We start from the raw sequence: 18,800 nt of genomic DNA on the forward strand, positions 1-18,800 counted from the left end.
ATGCAAATAGATCTAAGATAAATGGCTAGAGTAGAATTGCTGGGTCAAAGACTACATGCATTTATAACATTAATAGATGTCACTAAATTGGCTTTTGCAGAGATTATACCTATTTAATCTTCCCAACAGTGTATTGATGTGCCTGCTTTTCCATTGCCATTAGCCAGCATGCTGCTATCAATATGCAGAACTAATTATATCTGCTGCCTTAACATTGATCAAAGTTCAGCAGAATGTTCACTCAGGTTATTTTTTTCTCTTTTATTATAAAATATTTTATTTGTTGAAAACGATTATATTTTAACTACATATGAGAAATAAAGACTAATAAACCATCACTTGTTCACCTACCCCTCAGGTTTAGAAATAAAATATCCTGGTGAGTTCAACACTTTATCATTAAGTAATGACTATTTTATCTACAGTAATGCTTCTTTGGTCTTATACTTGGTATATAATATAGACATGATGATGTAGAATAGGTTTAATAACATAGCTACACCATCTTTTTAAAAATCAACTTTTAGGACAATTTCTGATTTATAGAAAAATTATAAAAATAGTAGAGTTCCCATATATCCTGCATCCAGTTTCCTCTATTATTAACATCTCACATTAGTGTGGTACACTCGTTATAATTTAACCAATATTGCTACGTTGTTACTAACTTAAAGTCCATATTTTATTCAGTTTTCCTTAATTTTTACCTTATGTCTTCATTCTGTCCCAGAATACCACATTGTATTTAGTCATATCTCCATAGGCTCTTCTTGGCTGTAACAGTTTCTCAGACTTTTCCTTGTTTTTTATGACCTTAACAACTTTTTTTTTTTTAATTTTTTTAAATGTCTTTATTTTTTTTGAGAGACAGAGCAGAGAGTGAGCAGGGGAGGGGCAGAGAGAGAGGGAGACGCAGAATCTGAGCAGGCTCCAGGCTCTGAGCTGTCAGCACAGAGCCCAACACGAGGCTCGAACCCACAGTGAGATCATGACCTGAGCCGAAGTCGGACGCTCAACCGACTGCGCCACCCAGGTGCCCCCTTGACAACTTTGAGGAGTGATGGTCAGATGTTTTGTAGAATGTTCCCCAATTGAGATCTGTTTGATGTTTTTCCCATTGTCTGTTGGGATTATAAATTACAGAGATCAAGACCACAGAGGTGAAGTACCATTTTCATCATATATCAAAGACAAATACTGTCAACATTACTTATCACTGGTGATACTGACCTTGGTCATTTGGCTAAGATAGTGTTTGTCAGACTTCTCCACTATAAAGTTACTCTTTTCCTCCTGTATACCAGCTTTTTTGATGATGCATTTGCCTATTTATCTTTTATTTTCAATTCTTCTGTTATTTTACATTTATTGTGATACTGACATAGTTGGGTTTTTACTGTCACATTTTGTGTGTTCCATTTGTTCCACTTTTCCTTTCCCCCCTTTCTTGGCCATCTCCTGGATTGAGGTGTTTTTCCCTCTGATACTGTATTTTCCCCTGGATTAATTTTTTTTAAGTTTATTTATTTTGAGAGAACAAAAGGGACTGGCAGAGAGAGGAGGAGAGAGAGAATCCCAAGCAAACTCCTTACAGCACAGAGCCTGGTGCAGGATTTGTACTCACAGACCATGAGATCATAACCTGAGCCGAAACGAAGAGCCTGACCTTTAACTGACTGAGCCATCCAGGTCCCCCTCCCTACTAATTTTTAAGTTGTTGGAGAGGGACAGAGAGAAGAGGGAGACAGAATCTAAAGCAGGCTCCAGGCTCTGAGCTGTCAGCACAGAGCCCAGCACATGGCTCAAACTCATGAACCACTAGATCATGCCCTGAGCTAAAGTTAAAGTCAGATGTTTAACGGACTGAGCCACCCAGGTGCCTCTCTTTTAAAAATAAATTTTTAACGTTTTAATTTTGAGAAAGAGAGTGGAAACAGGAGAGAGGGAGACACAGAATCTGAAGCAGGCTCCAGGCTCTGAGCTTTCAGCACAGAACCCATGAACTGTGAGGTATGACCTGAGGCAAAGTTGGAAACTTAACAGACTAAGCCATCCACGCACCCCTATGCTTTTTCCTCCCTATTCTTCTAGAACTCTGATTAGAGTTATATTAGACATTTCTGTTTTCTTTCATGTCTGTTAACTTTTATAGTTTTTCCTCTTTTAGTCTCTGTGCTCCATGCAGCCTTATAATTTCTTCTTAACTGTTACCAAGTTCTCAAATTCTCTCTTCATAATCTGCAAGGCGTTTTGTTTTGTTATCTGTAAGTTCTAGTTTTTTCTTAAATGAGCCTGGCGATTGTTTATAGTCTCGTGGTTTTTGTTCATTTATAAGTTACATTGTATTTTATTATATGGTTTTTATGTTTAGGCTGATAATTCCATTATCTAAAGTCTTTGGTAACCCAAAGTATTGTTTTTCTTCTGGCTTTTGTTCATGATGCTTTATTTCACTTGAGTATGGGAACTATGTTCACATTTGTGTTCATATTTGTGGACTGGATATCCTGAAAGTGAAAGAACTCCAGAAAAGGTTTGTGTTTGGAATTTCTCCCTTAGCACAGACAGATTTCTAACCTGAGATCAGCATGCCAGTTGATTGTGGTTACAGATTTGTAGAGGAAACTATTCTCATCATACTTTTCTTCTTCAAGATAAGAACATTTTCGTTGTTGGCTCACTTTTCTGTCATGTGGATTTTTCTGGCTTACCATTTCACTCATGGTTCATATAACCCTTCTGAGGGTCTCAAAGTCAGCTCTCCAGGATTGTATGGACCTAAGGCCTAGTGTGACTTGTAGACCTCAGTATTTTAGCTTTTCTTTTATAATTTTTTTATTAAATAAAATAATTTGTCATAATAGAATTTCCCATTTTAGAGATTTATGGCCCAAGAATACTTGGGTAATATGTTGCTGTATCCCCTACATTTCTTATAGTGGTGGTTAGATCTCATAAGTGAAGTTATATATGATTTTTTTTGCAAGAATGTTTCATAGTTTTGTGTACTTCTTAACTGCATCACAACTTGAGGCATATAATGTGTATGTCTTTCAAAGAGGAGACATTACAACTGACATGTCAGAAATACAAAGCATCATAAGAGACTTATATGAACAATTGTAGCCAACAAACTGGATAACCTGGAAGCAAAGGTTAAATTCCTAAAAACATACCATCTAACAAGACCAAATCATGAAGAAATAGAAAATGTAAACAGGTCAACAGCAAGGAGATTATAAACCTCCCAACAACAAAAAAAAAAAAAACCAGGACTAAATGGTTTCAATGGTGAATTCTACCAAACCTTTAAGGAAGACTCAATGCCAGTCCTTCTTGAACTGTTACCAAAAATCAAAAAGGAAAAAAATTCCCAAACTTGTTTTATGAGGCCAGGATTCCCCTGATAATGAAGCCATCTGAGACTACAAGAAAGGAAAACCACAAGCCACTATCCAGATGAATATAGATGCAAAAATTCTCAACAAAATACTAGTAAACCAAATTCAACAGCACATTCAAAGGGTCAAACACCATAACCCAGTGGGATTTATCCTTGGAATGATTCAGCACTTGTAAATCAATCAGTGCAATATACCACATTAATAGAATGAAAGATAAAAATAATATGATTATCTCAGTAGATGCAGAAAACATTTGATAGAATTTAACACCCTTTCATAACAAAAACTTCAACAAATTATTATAAAGGATATATATGACAAACCCACAGCTAGCATCATACTCAAAGTTAAAAGGTTGGAAGCTGTTCCTCTAAGATGAAGAACAAGGCAAAGGAGTCCAGTCTCACCACTCCTGTTCAACACAATATTGGAAGTCCTAGCCAGAGCAGTTAGGCAAGAAAAAGAAATAAAAGGCATTCAAATCAGAAAGAAGTAATGTGGTCTTTGTTTGCAGATGATGTCATACATAGAAAGATTACCCCCCAAAAATGTTAGAATAAATAAATTCATTAGAGTTACAGGATATAAAATTCAACATACAAAAATCAGTGTATTTCTATACACTAACAGTAAATTATCTGAGAAAGAAAGTAATCCCATTTATAATATCAAAAGCAATTACTTAGGAATAGAACTAAAAACTATAAGACATTGATGCAAGAAGTTTAAGAAACAAATGAAAAAGACATTTTATGTTCATGGATTGAAAGAATATTGTTTAAAATGTACATACAAACAAAGCCATTTATAGGTTCAGTTCAATCCTTGCCAAAATCCCAGTAGTCTTTTTTGCAGAAGTAGAAAAAAAAAAATCCTAAAATTTGTGTGGAACCACAAAAGACCCCAGATGGCCAAAGCAATCCTGAGAAGAACAAAGAAGGAAGCCTCACATTTCCTGATTTCAGACTTTATTATGAATTTATGGTAATCAAAACAATATTGATACTGGCATAAGAGACACATAGACCAATGGAACAGCATTGAGAGCCCAGAAATAAACCCATGCATAGATTTTCAATTAATATTTCACAAAGAAGCCAAAAATATTCAAAGGGGAAAGAATAGCCTTTTTATTTTTTTTATTAATAGTTTATTACCAAGTTGATTTCCATATAATACTCAGTGCTCTTCCCCACAACTGCCCCTCTCCATGACCATCACTCCCCTTCCACTCCCCACCCTTTCAGCCCTCAATTTGTTCTCAGTATTCAAAGGTCTCTCATGATTTGTTTCACTCCCTGTCCCCAACTCTTTTGCCCTCCTTTCCCCTTCCCATGGTCTCCTATTAAGTTACTCCTGCCAGACCTATGAGTGACAGCCTATGGTATCTGTCCTTCTCTGCCTTACTTCGCTTAGCGTGACTCCCTCTAGGTCCATCTAGACCATTTGCTACAAATGGCCAGATTTAATTCTTTCTCATTGCCATGTAGTATTCCATTTTATATATATATATACATATATACCACATCGTGATCCATTCATCAGTTGATGGACATTTAGGCTCTTTCCATGATTTGGCTCTTGTTGAAAGTACCACTTTGAACATTGGGGTACATGTGCCCCTATGCACCAGCACTTCTGTATCCCTTGGGTAGATTCCCGGCAGTGCTATTGCTGGGTCATAAGGGAGTTCTATTGATAAGTTTTTTGAGGAACCTCCACACTCTTTTCCAGAGCGGCTGCACCAGTTTACATTCCCACCAACAGTGTCGGAGGGTGCCCGTTTCTCCACATCCTCACCAGCATCTATAGTCTCTTGATTTGTTCATTTTAGCCACTCTGACCTGTGTGAGGTGGTATCTCAGTGTGGTTTTGATTTGTATTTCCCTGATGCTGAGTGACACTGAGCATCGTTTCATGTGCCTGTTGGCCATCTGGATGTCCTCTTTGGAGAAATGTCTGTGAAAGTCTTCTGCCCGTTTCTTCACTGGATTATTCATTTCTCACGTGTGGAGTTTTGTGAGTTCCTTGTAGATTTGGAATACTAGCCCTTTATCCGATATGTCATTTGCACATATCTTTTCCCATTCTGTCAGTTGCCTCTTAGTTTTTTTTATTGTTTCCTTTAAAGTGCAGAAGCTTTTAATCTTGATGAGGTCCCAATAGTTCATTTTTGTTCTTGATTCCCTTGCCATTGGGGATGTGTCGAGTAGGAAATTGCTGCGATTGAGGTCAAGGAGGCTCTTTCCTGCTTTCTCCTCTAGGGTGTTGATGGTTTCCTGTCTCACATTCAGGTCCTTTATCCATTTTGAGTTTATTTTTGTGAATGGTTTAAGAAAAATGGTCTAGTTTCATTCTTTTACATGTTGCTGTCCAGCCTTCCAGCACCATCTGCTAAAGAGGCTGTCTTTTTTCCATTGGATACTCTTTCCTGCTTTGTCAGAGATTAATTGGACATACACCTGTGGGTCTGGTTCTGGGCTCTCTCTTCTATTACATTGGTCTGTGTGTCTGTTTTTGTGCCATACCATACTGTCTTGATGATGACAACTTTGTAGTAGAGGCTAATGTCTGGGATTGTGATGCCTCCCATTTTGGTTTTCTTCTTCAATATTACTTTGGCTATTCGGAGTTTTTTGTGGTTCCATATGAATTTTAAGATAATTTGTTGTAGCTTTGAGAAGAATGCTGGTGCAATTTTGATGAGGATTGCATTGAATGTGTAGATTGCTTTGGGTAATAATGACATTTTAACAATGTTTATTCTTCCAATCCATGAGCATGGAATGTTTTTCCATTTCTTTGTGTCTTCTTCAATTTCTTTCATAAGCTTTCTATAGTTTTCATCATACAGGTCTTTTACATCTTTGATTAGGTTTATTCCTAGGTATTTTATGGTTTTTCTTGCAATTGTGAATGGGATCAGTTTCTTGATTTCTCTTTCTGTTGCTTCATTTTTGGTGTATAAAACTGCAACCAATTTCTGTTCATTGATTTTGTAGCCTGCAACTTTACTGAATTCATGGATCAGTTCTAGAAGGCTTCTGGTGGAGTCGGTCGGGTTTTCCACGTAGAGTATGATGTCATCTGCAAAAAGTGAATGTTTGACTTCATCTTTGCCAATTCTGATGCCTTTTATTTCCTTTTGTTGTTTGATTGCTGATGCTAGGACTTCCAACACTATGTTAAACAACACTGGTGAGAGTGGACATCCCTGTCGTGTTCCCGATCTCAGGGAAAGCTCTTAGTTTTTCCCCATTGAGGATGATATTAGCTGTGGGCTTTTCATAAATTGCTTTAATAATGTTTAAGTAAGTTCCTTCTATCCCGACTTTCTCGAGGGTTTTTATTTAGAAGGGATGTTGAATTTTGTCAAATGCTTTTTCTGCATCTATTGACAGGATCATATGGTTTTTATCTTTTCTTTTGTAATGTGATGTATCACATTGATGGATTTGCGAATGTTGAACCAGTCCTGTAACCCAGGAATAAACCCTACTTGATTGTGATAGATAATTCTTTTTATAATGCTGCTGAATTCGATTTGCTAGCATCTTGTTGAGTATTTTTGCATCTGTATTCATTAAGGATATTGGCTTGTAGTTCTCTTTTTTTTGTTGGGTCTCTGTCCGGTTTAGGAATCAAAGTGATTTGCTTCATAGAATGAGTCCGGAAGTCTTCCTTCCATTTCTATTTTGGAATAACTTGAGATGGATGGGTGTTAACCCTGCTTTAAATGTCTGGTAGAACTCCCCTGGGAATCCATCCAGCCCTGGGCTTTTATTTGTTCGGAGATTTTTGATAACTGATTCGATTTCTTCACTGGTTATGGGTCTGTTCAGATTTTCTGTCTCTTCTCGTTTGAATTTTGGGAATGCATGTATGTTTAGGAATTTGTCCATTTCTTCTAGGTTGTCCAGTTTGTTGGCATATAATTTTTCATAGTAATCTCTGATGGTTGCTTGTATTTCTGAGGGATCGATTGTAATCCATTTTCATTCATGACTTTGTCTATTTGGGTGTTCTCTCTTTTCTTTCTGAGGAGCCTCGCTAGAGGTTTATCAATTTTGTTTATTTTTTTCAAAAAATCAGCTCTTGGTTTCATTGATTTTTTTTCAACTGTTTTTTGGATTCTGTATTGTTTATTTCTGCCCTGATCTTTATTATTTCTCTTCTTCTGCTGGGTTTGAGGTGCTCTTGCTGCTCCCTTTCTAGTTTCCTTAGGTGCTCTGTTAGATTTTGAGTTTGCGCTTTTTCTAGTTTGTTGAAATAGGCCTGGATTGCAACAAACTTTCTTCCTAGGACTGCCTTTGCTGCATCCCAGAGAGTTTGGATTGTTGTGTTTTCATTTGTTTCCATATATTTTTTAATTTCTTACTAAATGCCTGATTCGCCCAATCATTCTTCAGTAGGGTGGTTTTTAACCTCCACATTTTTGGAGGTTTTCCAGACTTTCCTGTGGTTGATTTCAGGTTTCATGGCATTGTGATCTGAAAGTGTGCATGGTATGATCTCAATTCATTTGTTTTTATGGAGGGCTGTTCTGTGACCCAGTATGTGATCTGTCTTGGAGAATGTGTCATGAGCACTCGAGAAGAAAGTGAATTTCCTAGCTTCAGGATTCAGAGTTCTAAATATATCTATTAATTCCATCTGTTCCAGTGTGCTGTTCAGGTCCATTGTCTCTTTAGTGATTTTCTGTCTGGTTGACTTACCCATTGTTGTAAGGGGAGTATTAAAGTCCCCTGCAATTAGCACATTCTTATCAATAAGATGGTTTCTGTTTGTGATTAGTTGTTTTATGTATGTGGGTGCTCCTGAATTCGGCACATAAATATTTATAATTGTTAGCTCTTCCTGATGTAGAGACCCTGTAATATATAGTGTCCTTCTTCATCTTTTATTACTGACTTTAAAGTCCAGTTTGTCCGATATAAGTATGGCTACTCCAGCTTCCTTTTGGCATCCAGTCACATGGTAGATATTTCTCCATCCCCTTACTTTCAATCTGAAAGTGTCTTTAAGTCTAAGGTGGGCCTCTTGTAGACAGAAAATAGGTGGGTTTTGTTTTTTTATCCATTCTGCTACCCTGTGTCATTTGGTTGGAGCATTCAGCCCATTTACATTCAGTGTTATTATTTTAAAATGTGTGTTTAGATTCATTGCGTTCTCTGTAGAGTTCGTGTTTGTATTAATGTCTCTGGTGTCTTATATTCCTTGCTACATTTCTCTCATAGAGTCCTCCTTAGGATTTCTTATAGGGCTGGTTTGGTGGTGATGAATTCTCTCAATTTTTGTTTATTTGGAAAACCTTTATCTCATCTTCTATTTTGAATGACAAGCTCACTGGATAAAGAATTCTTGGTTGCATATTTTTCCTGTTGATGACATTGAAGATTCCTGCCATTCCTTTCTAGCCTGCCACGGTTCAGTAGATAGGTCTGTAACCAATCTGATAGGTTTCCTTTTATATGTTAGGGCCCTTTTATCCCTAGCTGCTTTCAGAATTCTCTCTTTATCTTTATATTTTGCCATTTTCACTATGATATGTCGTGCCGAAGGTCAGTTCAGGTTACGTCTTAAAGGAGTTCGATACACTTCTTGAATTTCACTCTCTTTCTCTTACCTCAGATTGCAGGTTAAATTGTTTTGGTTTTCTAAGTTCTGCCAGGTTTCTAAATCCTAGTCTGTGCTTCTGCCACTTTGAAAATCACCTCTGGCAGGCGGGCGGCTTTCTGGTTGGGATTGCATTGGGGAATTGAGGAACCGGCTTTTCCCTAGCTCCGCCTGAAGTCAGAAGGCTGCCGAACCCACGGAAGAACAAGCCCATTGATGGGGGACGGATTTCTCTTCCCGTGCCCAGCTGCTGCACATGGAAAGTTTGTCTCTCCACCTCTGGCTGTCTCCCCTCTCCAGAGATCAAGTCTGAATGTTTCAGCCTCTCCTCTTCCCCTCGGCTCTGCACTGCCCTGCACAGCCGGTTCGTGCATGAACCTCCACGGTGCTGTGCCACCTCTGGGCACACGGCTCTCTGCGGCCCAGCGCCAAGTTTCTGGGCACTCTCTTTCCCGGCTCTGCTTTGAGTCGGCATTCCATCCCTCAGAGTCTCCGGTCCCAGTTCGCACTCACTCAGGCCTCCATGAGGCTGTCATCAATAAAGGGTCTTGCGTGCACCTCCATTCTTGGAGATCAGAAAGTTGTGGCTTTTAATTCTTCTCAGTTTGATGGTTGCGGGCATACGGAAGTAACAGTGTTCCCTACTTCTCCGTCATCTTGCCCCAGTCTCCTGCCATTCCTTTAGTACAAAGAACTTTTTGACCTAGCCTGCTCAGCTCGCAGACAGGAGGGGCAGCAATGTGAAGGTGATAGTCTCTTTATTAAATGGTGTTAGGAAAACTTGATATTCACATGCAAAAGAGTGAAATTGGACCCCATCTTATACCACTCATAAAAATTAATTTGAAATGGATTAAAGGGTTTAGTGTAAAACCTGAAACTATAAAACTTTTAGAAGACATAGGAGGAAAGCTTCCATGACATGATTTTTGGATATGACCCCAAAAGTGCAAGTAACAAAAGCAAAGATAAACAAATGGGACTATATCAAAATAAGATTCTGTACACCAAAAGAAATAATCAGCAAAATGAAAAGGCAGCCTGTGGAATAAAAGAAAATATTTGCAAATTATCTGATAAGAGGTTGATTTCCAAAATATATAAGGAACTCCTACAATTCAATAGCAAAATAACAACAATCTGATTTCAAAATGGGCAAAGGACTTGAATAGACTTTTTTCCAAAGACAACATACAGCCAATGCATGAAAAGATGTTCCAGCATCTTTAATCATCAGGGAACTGTAAATCAATATCACAGTGAGATGTCAGCTCAGACCTATTGAAATGGCTATTATCAAAAAAAGGGGCGCCTGGGTGGCTCAGTTGGTTGAGTGTCCGACTTTGGCTCAGGTCATGATCTCACGGTTCATGGGTTCGAGCCCCAGATCGGGCTCTGTGCTGACAGCTAGCTCAGAGCCTGGAATCTGTCTTCGGATTCTGTGTCTCCCTCTCTCTCTAACCCTCCCCTGCTCATGCTGTCTCTCTCAAATAAATAAAAACATTAAAAAAAAAAAAAGATAAGTATGGAGAAAAGAGAACTCTTAATGCACTGCACTGTTGGTGAGTATGTAAACTGGTGTGGCCACTATGGAAAACAATATGGAATCTCAAAAAATTGAGAATGGAACTATATGATCCATCCTACTTCTGAGCAGATATCTGAAGGAATTGAAATCAGGGTCCCAAAGAGGTATCTGTACCCCCATGTTCATCACAGCTTTGTTCACAGTAGCCAAGACTTGAAAACAACCTAAGTGTCTATCATGAGATGCAAGAATTTTTTAAAAGTAAGATACACACACATACATATAGTGGAATATTCAGCTGTTTAAAACAGGAGATCCTGCCTTTTGCAGCAGCATGAATAAATCTTAAAGGCATTATGCTAAATGAAATAAGTTACAAAGACAAGTACTGTATGTTCTCACTTATATGTAGAATCTGAAATAGTGAATTCATAGAAATAGTAGAATGGTGATTGCCTAGGGATAAGGGATATTTGGAGATCTCAGCCAAAGGGTACAAAATTTCATCTAAGAGATGAGCAAGTTCTAGGGACCTAATGTACAGTATGGTGACTATGATTAACTATAGTTAAGAGAGTGAGTCTTAAATGTTACCAACACAAATATGGTAATTAAGAGGATAGAGCAGCACCTGAGTGGCTTAGTCAGTTGAGCATCTGACTTTGGCTCAGGTCATGATCTCACGGTTTGTGGGTTCCAGCATAGGGCTCTGTGCTGACAGCTCAGAGCCTGGAGCCTGCTTTGGAGTGTGTGTGTGTGTGTGTGTGTGTCCCTCCCCTGTTAGTTCTCTGTCTCTCTTTCTCTCAAAAATAATTTTTTTCTTAAGAAAGAGGTATTAACTTTATTTTGGTAATCATTTCTCAATATATATGTGTATCAGAGGCACCTGGGTGGCTCAGTCAGTGAGCATCCGAATTCTCCTCAGGTCATAATTGCAGTTAATGGGTTTGAGCCCTGTGTTGGGCTCTGTGCTGACAGCTCAGAGCCTGGAGTTTGCTTTGGATTCATTCATTCATTCATTCTCGCGCGCGCTCTCTCTCTCTCTCTCTCTCTCTCTCTCTCTCTCTCTCTCCCTCTCTCTCCCCCCCTCTCTCCCCCCTTCCCTTCCCTCTCCCCTCCCCCTCCCTCCCCTCTCCCCCTCCTCCACTTGTGCGTGCATGTGCTCTCTTCAAAAAAATTTTTTAATATATATAGATCAGATCATCACATTGTATGCCTTAAGTTTATGTTATATGTCAAAAATATGTCAAATCCAGGGGCACCTGGGTGGCTCAGTCAGTTGGACATCCAACTTCAGCTCAGGTCATGATCTCACAGTTCTTGGGTTCGAGCCCCACATGGGGCTCTGTACTGACAGCTCAAAGCCTGGAGGCTACTTCGGATTCTGTGTCTCCCTCTCTCTCTCTGCCCCTTTCCCACTCATGCTCTATTTCTCTGTGTCTCACTAATAAACATTAAAAAATTATTTTTAGAAATATCTCAGATCTGGAAAAAACGTGTTGTCCTTTTTATGGTAAAACTGTAATCAGTGGATAGAGGTGTTACCAGCCTAATGCATCTGATTAGATTCCCTATCATCTTCTACCAACTGGTTTTAGCAACGATTGGTAATTTTTTCATTCATTGCCTCTAGATATATATTTTTTTAAGTCATACAGAAGAATGATATTGCAATTCTTTCTTTCTTCATTTATTAGCTTAGAATATTTATGTAAAGATGAATTGAGAAAGAAATGCTGAGTCACAGGGTGAATTGGATGTATACTTTTGCTAGATATTGCCAAATTCCTCTCTGTAGGTATTACTTCACCTGCAGTAGATGAGTGTACCTGTTTGCTCACTGCTTTGCCAATAGAATGTGTTGACATACTAAAATTTTAGCCAATCTGTTAGGCAAGGAAAGATAATCTCATAGTTTTAATTTATATTTCTTTGTAAGATGGCTAGACCATTGTAAAGCAAGTAAGAATGCTGCAGATTGCAAAAGGGTGCTATAAAATAAGTATTAAATGTGTTTTTAAATTTTTTCAAGGCTTCAATTTTATGGTAGTTTGTTTCAATTTCTAATATATCTTAAGCTATCAGTTACTCTCTAAGAATAGTGCACATTGTTTTCCTGTAACCACTTGGCCCTCTATTACATGCATTCAACCTGTTGCTTTTCCAACTGCTCTCATAAAATATATTGTTGGCTTATTTCACGACTTGAAAACCAGTATAGACTTAGGAATTCAAGTACTTCATATTAATTTCTTAGTAAGTTTACACTTAGCCATTAGAGAAGTATTTTTTACTTTGCTTTTGTATCCGAGTTCCTATGGATGATCAAAATGAATTTAAAAACCAAAATTCTGGGGTGCCTGGGTGACTCAGTCAGTTAAGCAGCCAACTTCGGCTCAGGTCATGATATTATGGTTCATGAGTTCGAGCCCTGCGTCGGGCTCTGTGCTAACAGTTCGGAGCCGGGAGCCTGCTTCAGAGTGTGTCTCCTCCTCTTTCTCTGCCCTTCCCCTGCTCATGCTTTGTTTCTCTATCTCTTAAAAATAAAAAATAAACACTAAAAAATATATATAAATAAAAACCAAAAATCTATTCCATAGTGATTCAGTCATGAATACCTCCTGCTGTCAAAGTTTGTAGTTAGACATCTCATTAGTCTTCTTTGGCTCTCATTTATATACCCCTTTATGAGGCAAATGACTAGGATACCTTCAAAATAGGACTTTTTCACGTTCACTGGGTCACTTCCAGTCTTGTTCCCAAAGATTTAAAAGTAGATTAGTTTTAAGAAGCATCTTGAACAGTGTGAGACTTTCTGGATGCACACTGCATGTAAATACAGATAGCTGAATTACAGGTCCAAATCATAATTATAGTATCTTTTTCAGAAAAAGTAATTACTAAGGGTGCCTGGGTGTCTCAGTCAGCGTCTGACTTGGGATCAGGTCTTGATCTCACAGCTGGTTGGTTTGAGTTCCTCAAAGGGCTCTGTGCTGACAGCTAAGATCTTGGAGCCTGCTTCAGATTCTGGGTCTCCCTCTCTCTGCCTCTCCCCCACTCATGCTCTCTCTCTCTCAAAAATGAATAAACATTAAAAAAAAATTTTTTAAGTGATTACTGGGTGGTTCAATCGGTTAAGTGTCCAACTCTGGCTCAGGTCATGATCTCGTGGTTCTTGGGTTCAAACCCTGCATCAGGCTCTTTGCTGGCAGTGCAAAACCTGCTTGGGATTCTCTCTCTCCCCTCTCTCTCTGCCCTTTCTCTGCTTGTGCTCTCAAACAAACTTCATTTAAAAATAAAAAATAAGTCCCAATGGTGGTTGAACCATGTATTACTTCATTTTTTTAAAAATGTAATTGCTCATTATAGATTTAAATTCTGTAAGTCTTATATTTTCCATTTCTGTCTTCATTACCAGATTTCCTGGCTCCATGAAATGTTTTCCCTCACCCTTGTCCCTGACCTTTAAGCACATCTATCCTTTATTTCTTACTTGAGAATTTCTTGAACAAGTCTTATTTTTATATCAGAACCTTAGACCATAAATTTTCCTCATACATTTGTCTTAGATTATACCTCCTATCTCTAAGTTCTATCATGTATAACTTAGTTTACCAATTTTGAAAGAACTAATAGCTGACATTGGTTGTTACTACATAGTACTAAGCACTATATTAAGACTTTAAATGCATTATCTTGATTTTCACATAAATTCTGAGATAGTTAATAGCCTTACTGAACAGATATAGAAATTGAGGTCCAGGGATAGCAATTTGTCCAAATGCACACAATAGACCATACCAAATTCTTATGACCACATTGTTACATTGGCTCCAATGAAGCCTAATTAGGGAAGAAGAAAATAAAATAGTAATATCAGGCTGACTTTCCTCAGGGTTATAGTTACCTGAATTTTATGATAACCTTTTGTTTTTCTCTAAACCATAGTTTTCTCAATAAAAGTAGTTATATTCCTATCATGGAAAATTTAAGTATGTTTAAGAAAAAGCGAATATAACTTCTTGGCATAATCAATATTGCCCATCTGTTTTTATGTTAACTAATGATATTGATGATGTTTCTTTCATCATACCTTAAAGAACTATTCCAACATTTTATTTCGAAATTCAAACCTTAGTCATTGTTCTCTAAAAATAATTGCATTGTCTCTGATGTTTCTTGATCCTTTTCTAATTCAGCTCCTTTTTATATTAAGTTTCTCTGAATTGATACTTTTCTTTGTATTTGGTTTGGATACAAAATCTTGTGGATTCTATTTTAGTTTATTCTGACTTTAAATAATCTATTATAAGATTAATTTTTCTAAAATGTCATTTTCATTTAGCATATCTCTCACCAAGAGCTTCCTTCCTACTAGGGTGTCAGGTTTTCTGTCAATTAACTCTGATATTACTGGTATAGTAACTTTTTTAAAAATACATAAACCTGTTGAAGAAAGTCTTTTGCCCCCATCAGAAGGTCTTTTAGAATGCCCCCTTTTCAGATCATAGTCTTCAAGTCTAAGTCAAGGTTCACTTCTGTTAATTAGTAAATACACACATGCATATATCAATTGAAAAACTCTATGAATCCTTATCCTCCTATAATGTTTACTTGAAATTTCATGAACATGTTATCTGTGAAGTCTGTGCATATTAATGTACATATGCTAAATTTACCATAAAATTTTTCAGTTTTTTAATGTGTTTTTATGGGTTGTCCTTAACTAGATTGGAGGCTCCTTGAAGGCAGAGGCTGGTGTGTAAATTTTATATACGTTTATTTTAATGCAAAGTAGAATGCTATGTGTACAGTAGGTGCTTAATAGGTACTTAGTAGTTGATGTTATAGCCCACAAGTGAATTCTGTGGTCTATTCTATTCTTATGAAGATAAATTTAAGCTTTCTTTTGTCATAGACTATGTAATTAAGAATTTCTATGATGATCTTTAGTTACTATTCATTTTTTGATATAATATGCTATATATCTATATATACACTCACAGGGACTGGTACTCATCTGCTTTGACTCTGGATCTTTTATTCCTCAGCATTGTTTTTTGTTTTGTTTTGAGGATTTTGGGTCAACTATTACTAGTTTGGTTATCTAAAAAATTGCCCAACAACATATCCCGCTGTTTATAATTTAATATCTAACTTCTTGTTACTAAGCAAAATAATTTATAGCCTGAGTTTGCAGGATATTTGTTCCTACCTAAAATTGGGAAAACCTCACCCTTACCCGCAGAGCTATCAGAGGTGACATTCACATAAGCTTTCTGAGACTCTTCAACCTGGCCTCTGAAGTCTAGCGGTTAAAACGGTGATGAATGCTAGAGAAAGAGTTAAAACTCTTTACTGTCCCATCAGGATTTCCATATACTGTTAACTTCTGAGGTCGTTGTTGTGGTATTACTTCATGTTTTCAATAAAATCCACATTTATTGACTTGAGATTATATACTTTTTTTTTAAGATTTTATTTTTAAGTAATCGCTATACCCAACATAGGGCTTGAACCCACAACTCCAAAATCAAGAGTTGCATACTGACTGAGCCAGCCAGGCACCCCTGGTCAAAGGTCCTTTTTATAACAATGGATTGAGTCAAATACTTGCCACAGAGTGCTGAGCTAGGTCCTTTGCCATTATATTCTAATGTCCTGTGGAACAGGCCAAAGTGCCCTAATGTACTGCCAAGTACTGTGTGCTGAGATAGCTGTGGCCTGCAGAGTCCCTGAGAGTGATGCCCATCATCATCAAAAGCTTTTTTATTAAGCACCTATCTGTACATGGTTCTATCCTAGGCACTGTACAAAACGAGTTAAACAGACTTGGCCCCTGCCCCCTGGGAGTTTTCAATCTAAGATGATGCTGACATGGACAGACATAAGGATATTGAGACAACTGACAAACATTGAACAAGAACATAAAGTACTAACATTATGCACAAGCAAAGGGGTAAGTGCATTTTGTGGGATAGTATTAAAGGAAGCCTCATGGGACATGGACAGGGTGGGATAGAGCAATTAGTCAACCTCTGTCAGGTTAGATTAGTTTTCATTGGGAAGTTGGGTTTTCATATAGACTTAAAGTCGGGACAGGACATTCCAGAAATAGAACACAACAAAAAGAAGACTTAGAGCAAGGAGAAAAGTTTAGAACTATATCATTGGACTTCTGGTGGCTTCCAAAATTTGCAGTTCTAGATGGTTCTGAAGCTGGAAGTGGGGTTGATGTTTTGGCTTAGCAAGTTGGCATTTAAGTTGGGTCTAGATCAAAGCAAGTTCAGTGCAGAGCAGAAAAACAACAACAAACTGAAGACTTGAATAACTTTTGCAAACAGTCTGTTTTGCTTATTAAATCTCTTTTATGAACTGTTGGCCACTTAACAGAAACTTTGGAGTTCAGGAAAGCTTTTATCTCAGGAACATATACAAGGTTATCTTGTGAAGCATCTATTTTTGCTCATTAAATTGTGTTCTTTGTTAGAAACTTTAGCACTCTGACAATGTATAGAAATTCTTAAGAATTGGTCAGAGGTTTTTTTGTTTGTTTTTTTAAAGGATACTTTTCTATCCCAGATAAAGGCCATGGGAATTTGGGGTATTATGCTAAGTAGTGCCCATAGATGTTGAGCCCTAAATATTATCTGTCCTTCAGTCATTAATTTCTTATCTTCCAAGATGTGCCTTCAGCACCATGCAGACATGAATTTGAATTTAAATCACAGCTGCAACAAATCTCCTTTTGCAGTATCTGCCAGATAAAACGGATTATTTATTTTTCAGTAGACATGGACTTAGGAGTTTCTTCAGTAGTTCTCAGCTTGCTGTTTGATGTCATTCATATCTAAAATGTGAAAATTTGGATTTACCCAGAGTACTAGGGTGGAGTTATTTTCTTTACAAAAGCTTCTTTATTGTGCAAAAGAATTCACAATAGATTCTCTTTTAATTCCAAGCTTCCCTAGTGCCCTTTAAATTACTGGGTTTTCAAAACTTACATTTATACAGAGCTTCTTCTGTTGCCATCCATTGTGTAAATACAGTACATTGAAAAATAAGTGGTGAAGCCCACTGAGACATTAAAAATTCAAAATGCCTTTTAAAATATTGAAGTGTTTTTATGCCCTTAGGTATTGAACTTATGTGATGTGCACTTATTCATATTTCTTCCTCTCCATTAGAATTGAGGTTGTAAATGACTAGTCTTGTCTTTCCTCACTTCCCACTCATCTTTGTGCTATAATCTGACATTAAGAAGAATCTAGTAACTGGTTTTTTCCTTTAGACCCCAAGTTATAGTAGCATATGGCAAGCTTCCGAGTAAGAAGAGTGATTTAGGGACTGTCATCCAGAGAAATTTAGTGATTGTTCTTATTCACTGAATAGCTTGCCTAGATAATCTTTAAAAAGTACCTCCCCTGCAGGGCAATTTACTATTCTAATGATATATTTACTATTAGGCATTTATCTTTTCTTTTCAATAATTAAACTATTCTTGGACTCATCTATCTGGAAGAGTGTGGAGAGGTTTAGGAAAAATAAAGACAAAAGCCTAGATAAAAATGGTGGTGATTGATTGCTTTTTTTAGGAATTCTGTTGCTTCATCCTATCTACTGATGGATGTACTCTGTTGAAAAGAGGGAAGAAGGATGTACATTGGAAGCACGCAAAATACCTTCTTTCTTTACCACTTTTGATTCTGAATTGGTAGAAAATAGCCCTATAGTTAACGTGGGCTTGGTACAGAAAGATTTTCATATCATAGACAATCTGCAAATATTTAGAATCATAGGAATTGGGATTCATCAATAAGCAAAACAAAAATGTTATTTTTCCCTTTGGAGCATATATTCTAGTTCAAAAGTCAGCAGACTTTTTCTATTAAGAACCGGAGAGTAAATATTTTAGGCTTTTGCATATTGCATGTAAAACCTTATTTACAAAAGCAGCCAGCTGGGTTTGGCCTAGTCCTTAATTTCCCAACTCCTATTCTCACGGGTGGAAATAGAATGAGTAAATTAGAGTATGTTAGGTGGTAAGTGCTTTGGGATAAAAAGAAAAATAATGCAGAATAATTAGAGAGTATCATGAGGTAGAAGTTGGCAGGGTGGGTTTCACTGAGGTCAAGAAGAGTGGGAAGAACCGAGAAAGAAGACCAAAAAATTAATGACGGTAATGGAAAGAACCCCAAAAGATAATGATGTCCAGAAGTATACTGAAGAACCATATATCAGGAAGAAGAAGG

At 37.4% G+C, this 18,800-nt stretch overlaps 1 protein-coding gene across 2 annotated transcripts in view; it reads left to right on the top strand.

The window, feature by feature from the left end:
• MARCHF5 (membrane associated ring-CH-type finger 5) overlaps positions 1-18,800 on the top strand; it is a 59,767-nt gene that overhangs the window by 26,273 nt on the left and 14,694 nt on the right. Inside the window, exon 2 of one of the 2 annotated variants that reach the window (XM_029932233.1) lies at positions 16,354-16,507. The exons of the other annotated variant lie outside the window; for it this stretch is intronic. Coding sequence (XP_029788093.1) covers positions 16,415-16,507 — 93 coding nt within the window. The 5' untranslated portion in view covers positions 16,354-16,414. The remainder of the gene's footprint in view (positions 1-16,353; positions 16,508-18,800) is intronic. 2 annotated transcript variants of the gene reach the window in all.

Source organism: Suricata suricatta, chromosome 2 (assembly GCF_006229205.1).
Source record: "Suricata suricatta isolate VVHF042 chromosome 2, meerkat_22Aug2017_6uvM2_HiC, whole genome shotgun sequence".
NCBI classification, from domain to species: domain Eukaryota; kingdom Metazoa; phylum Chordata; class Mammalia; order Carnivora; family Herpestidae; genus Suricata; species Suricata suricatta.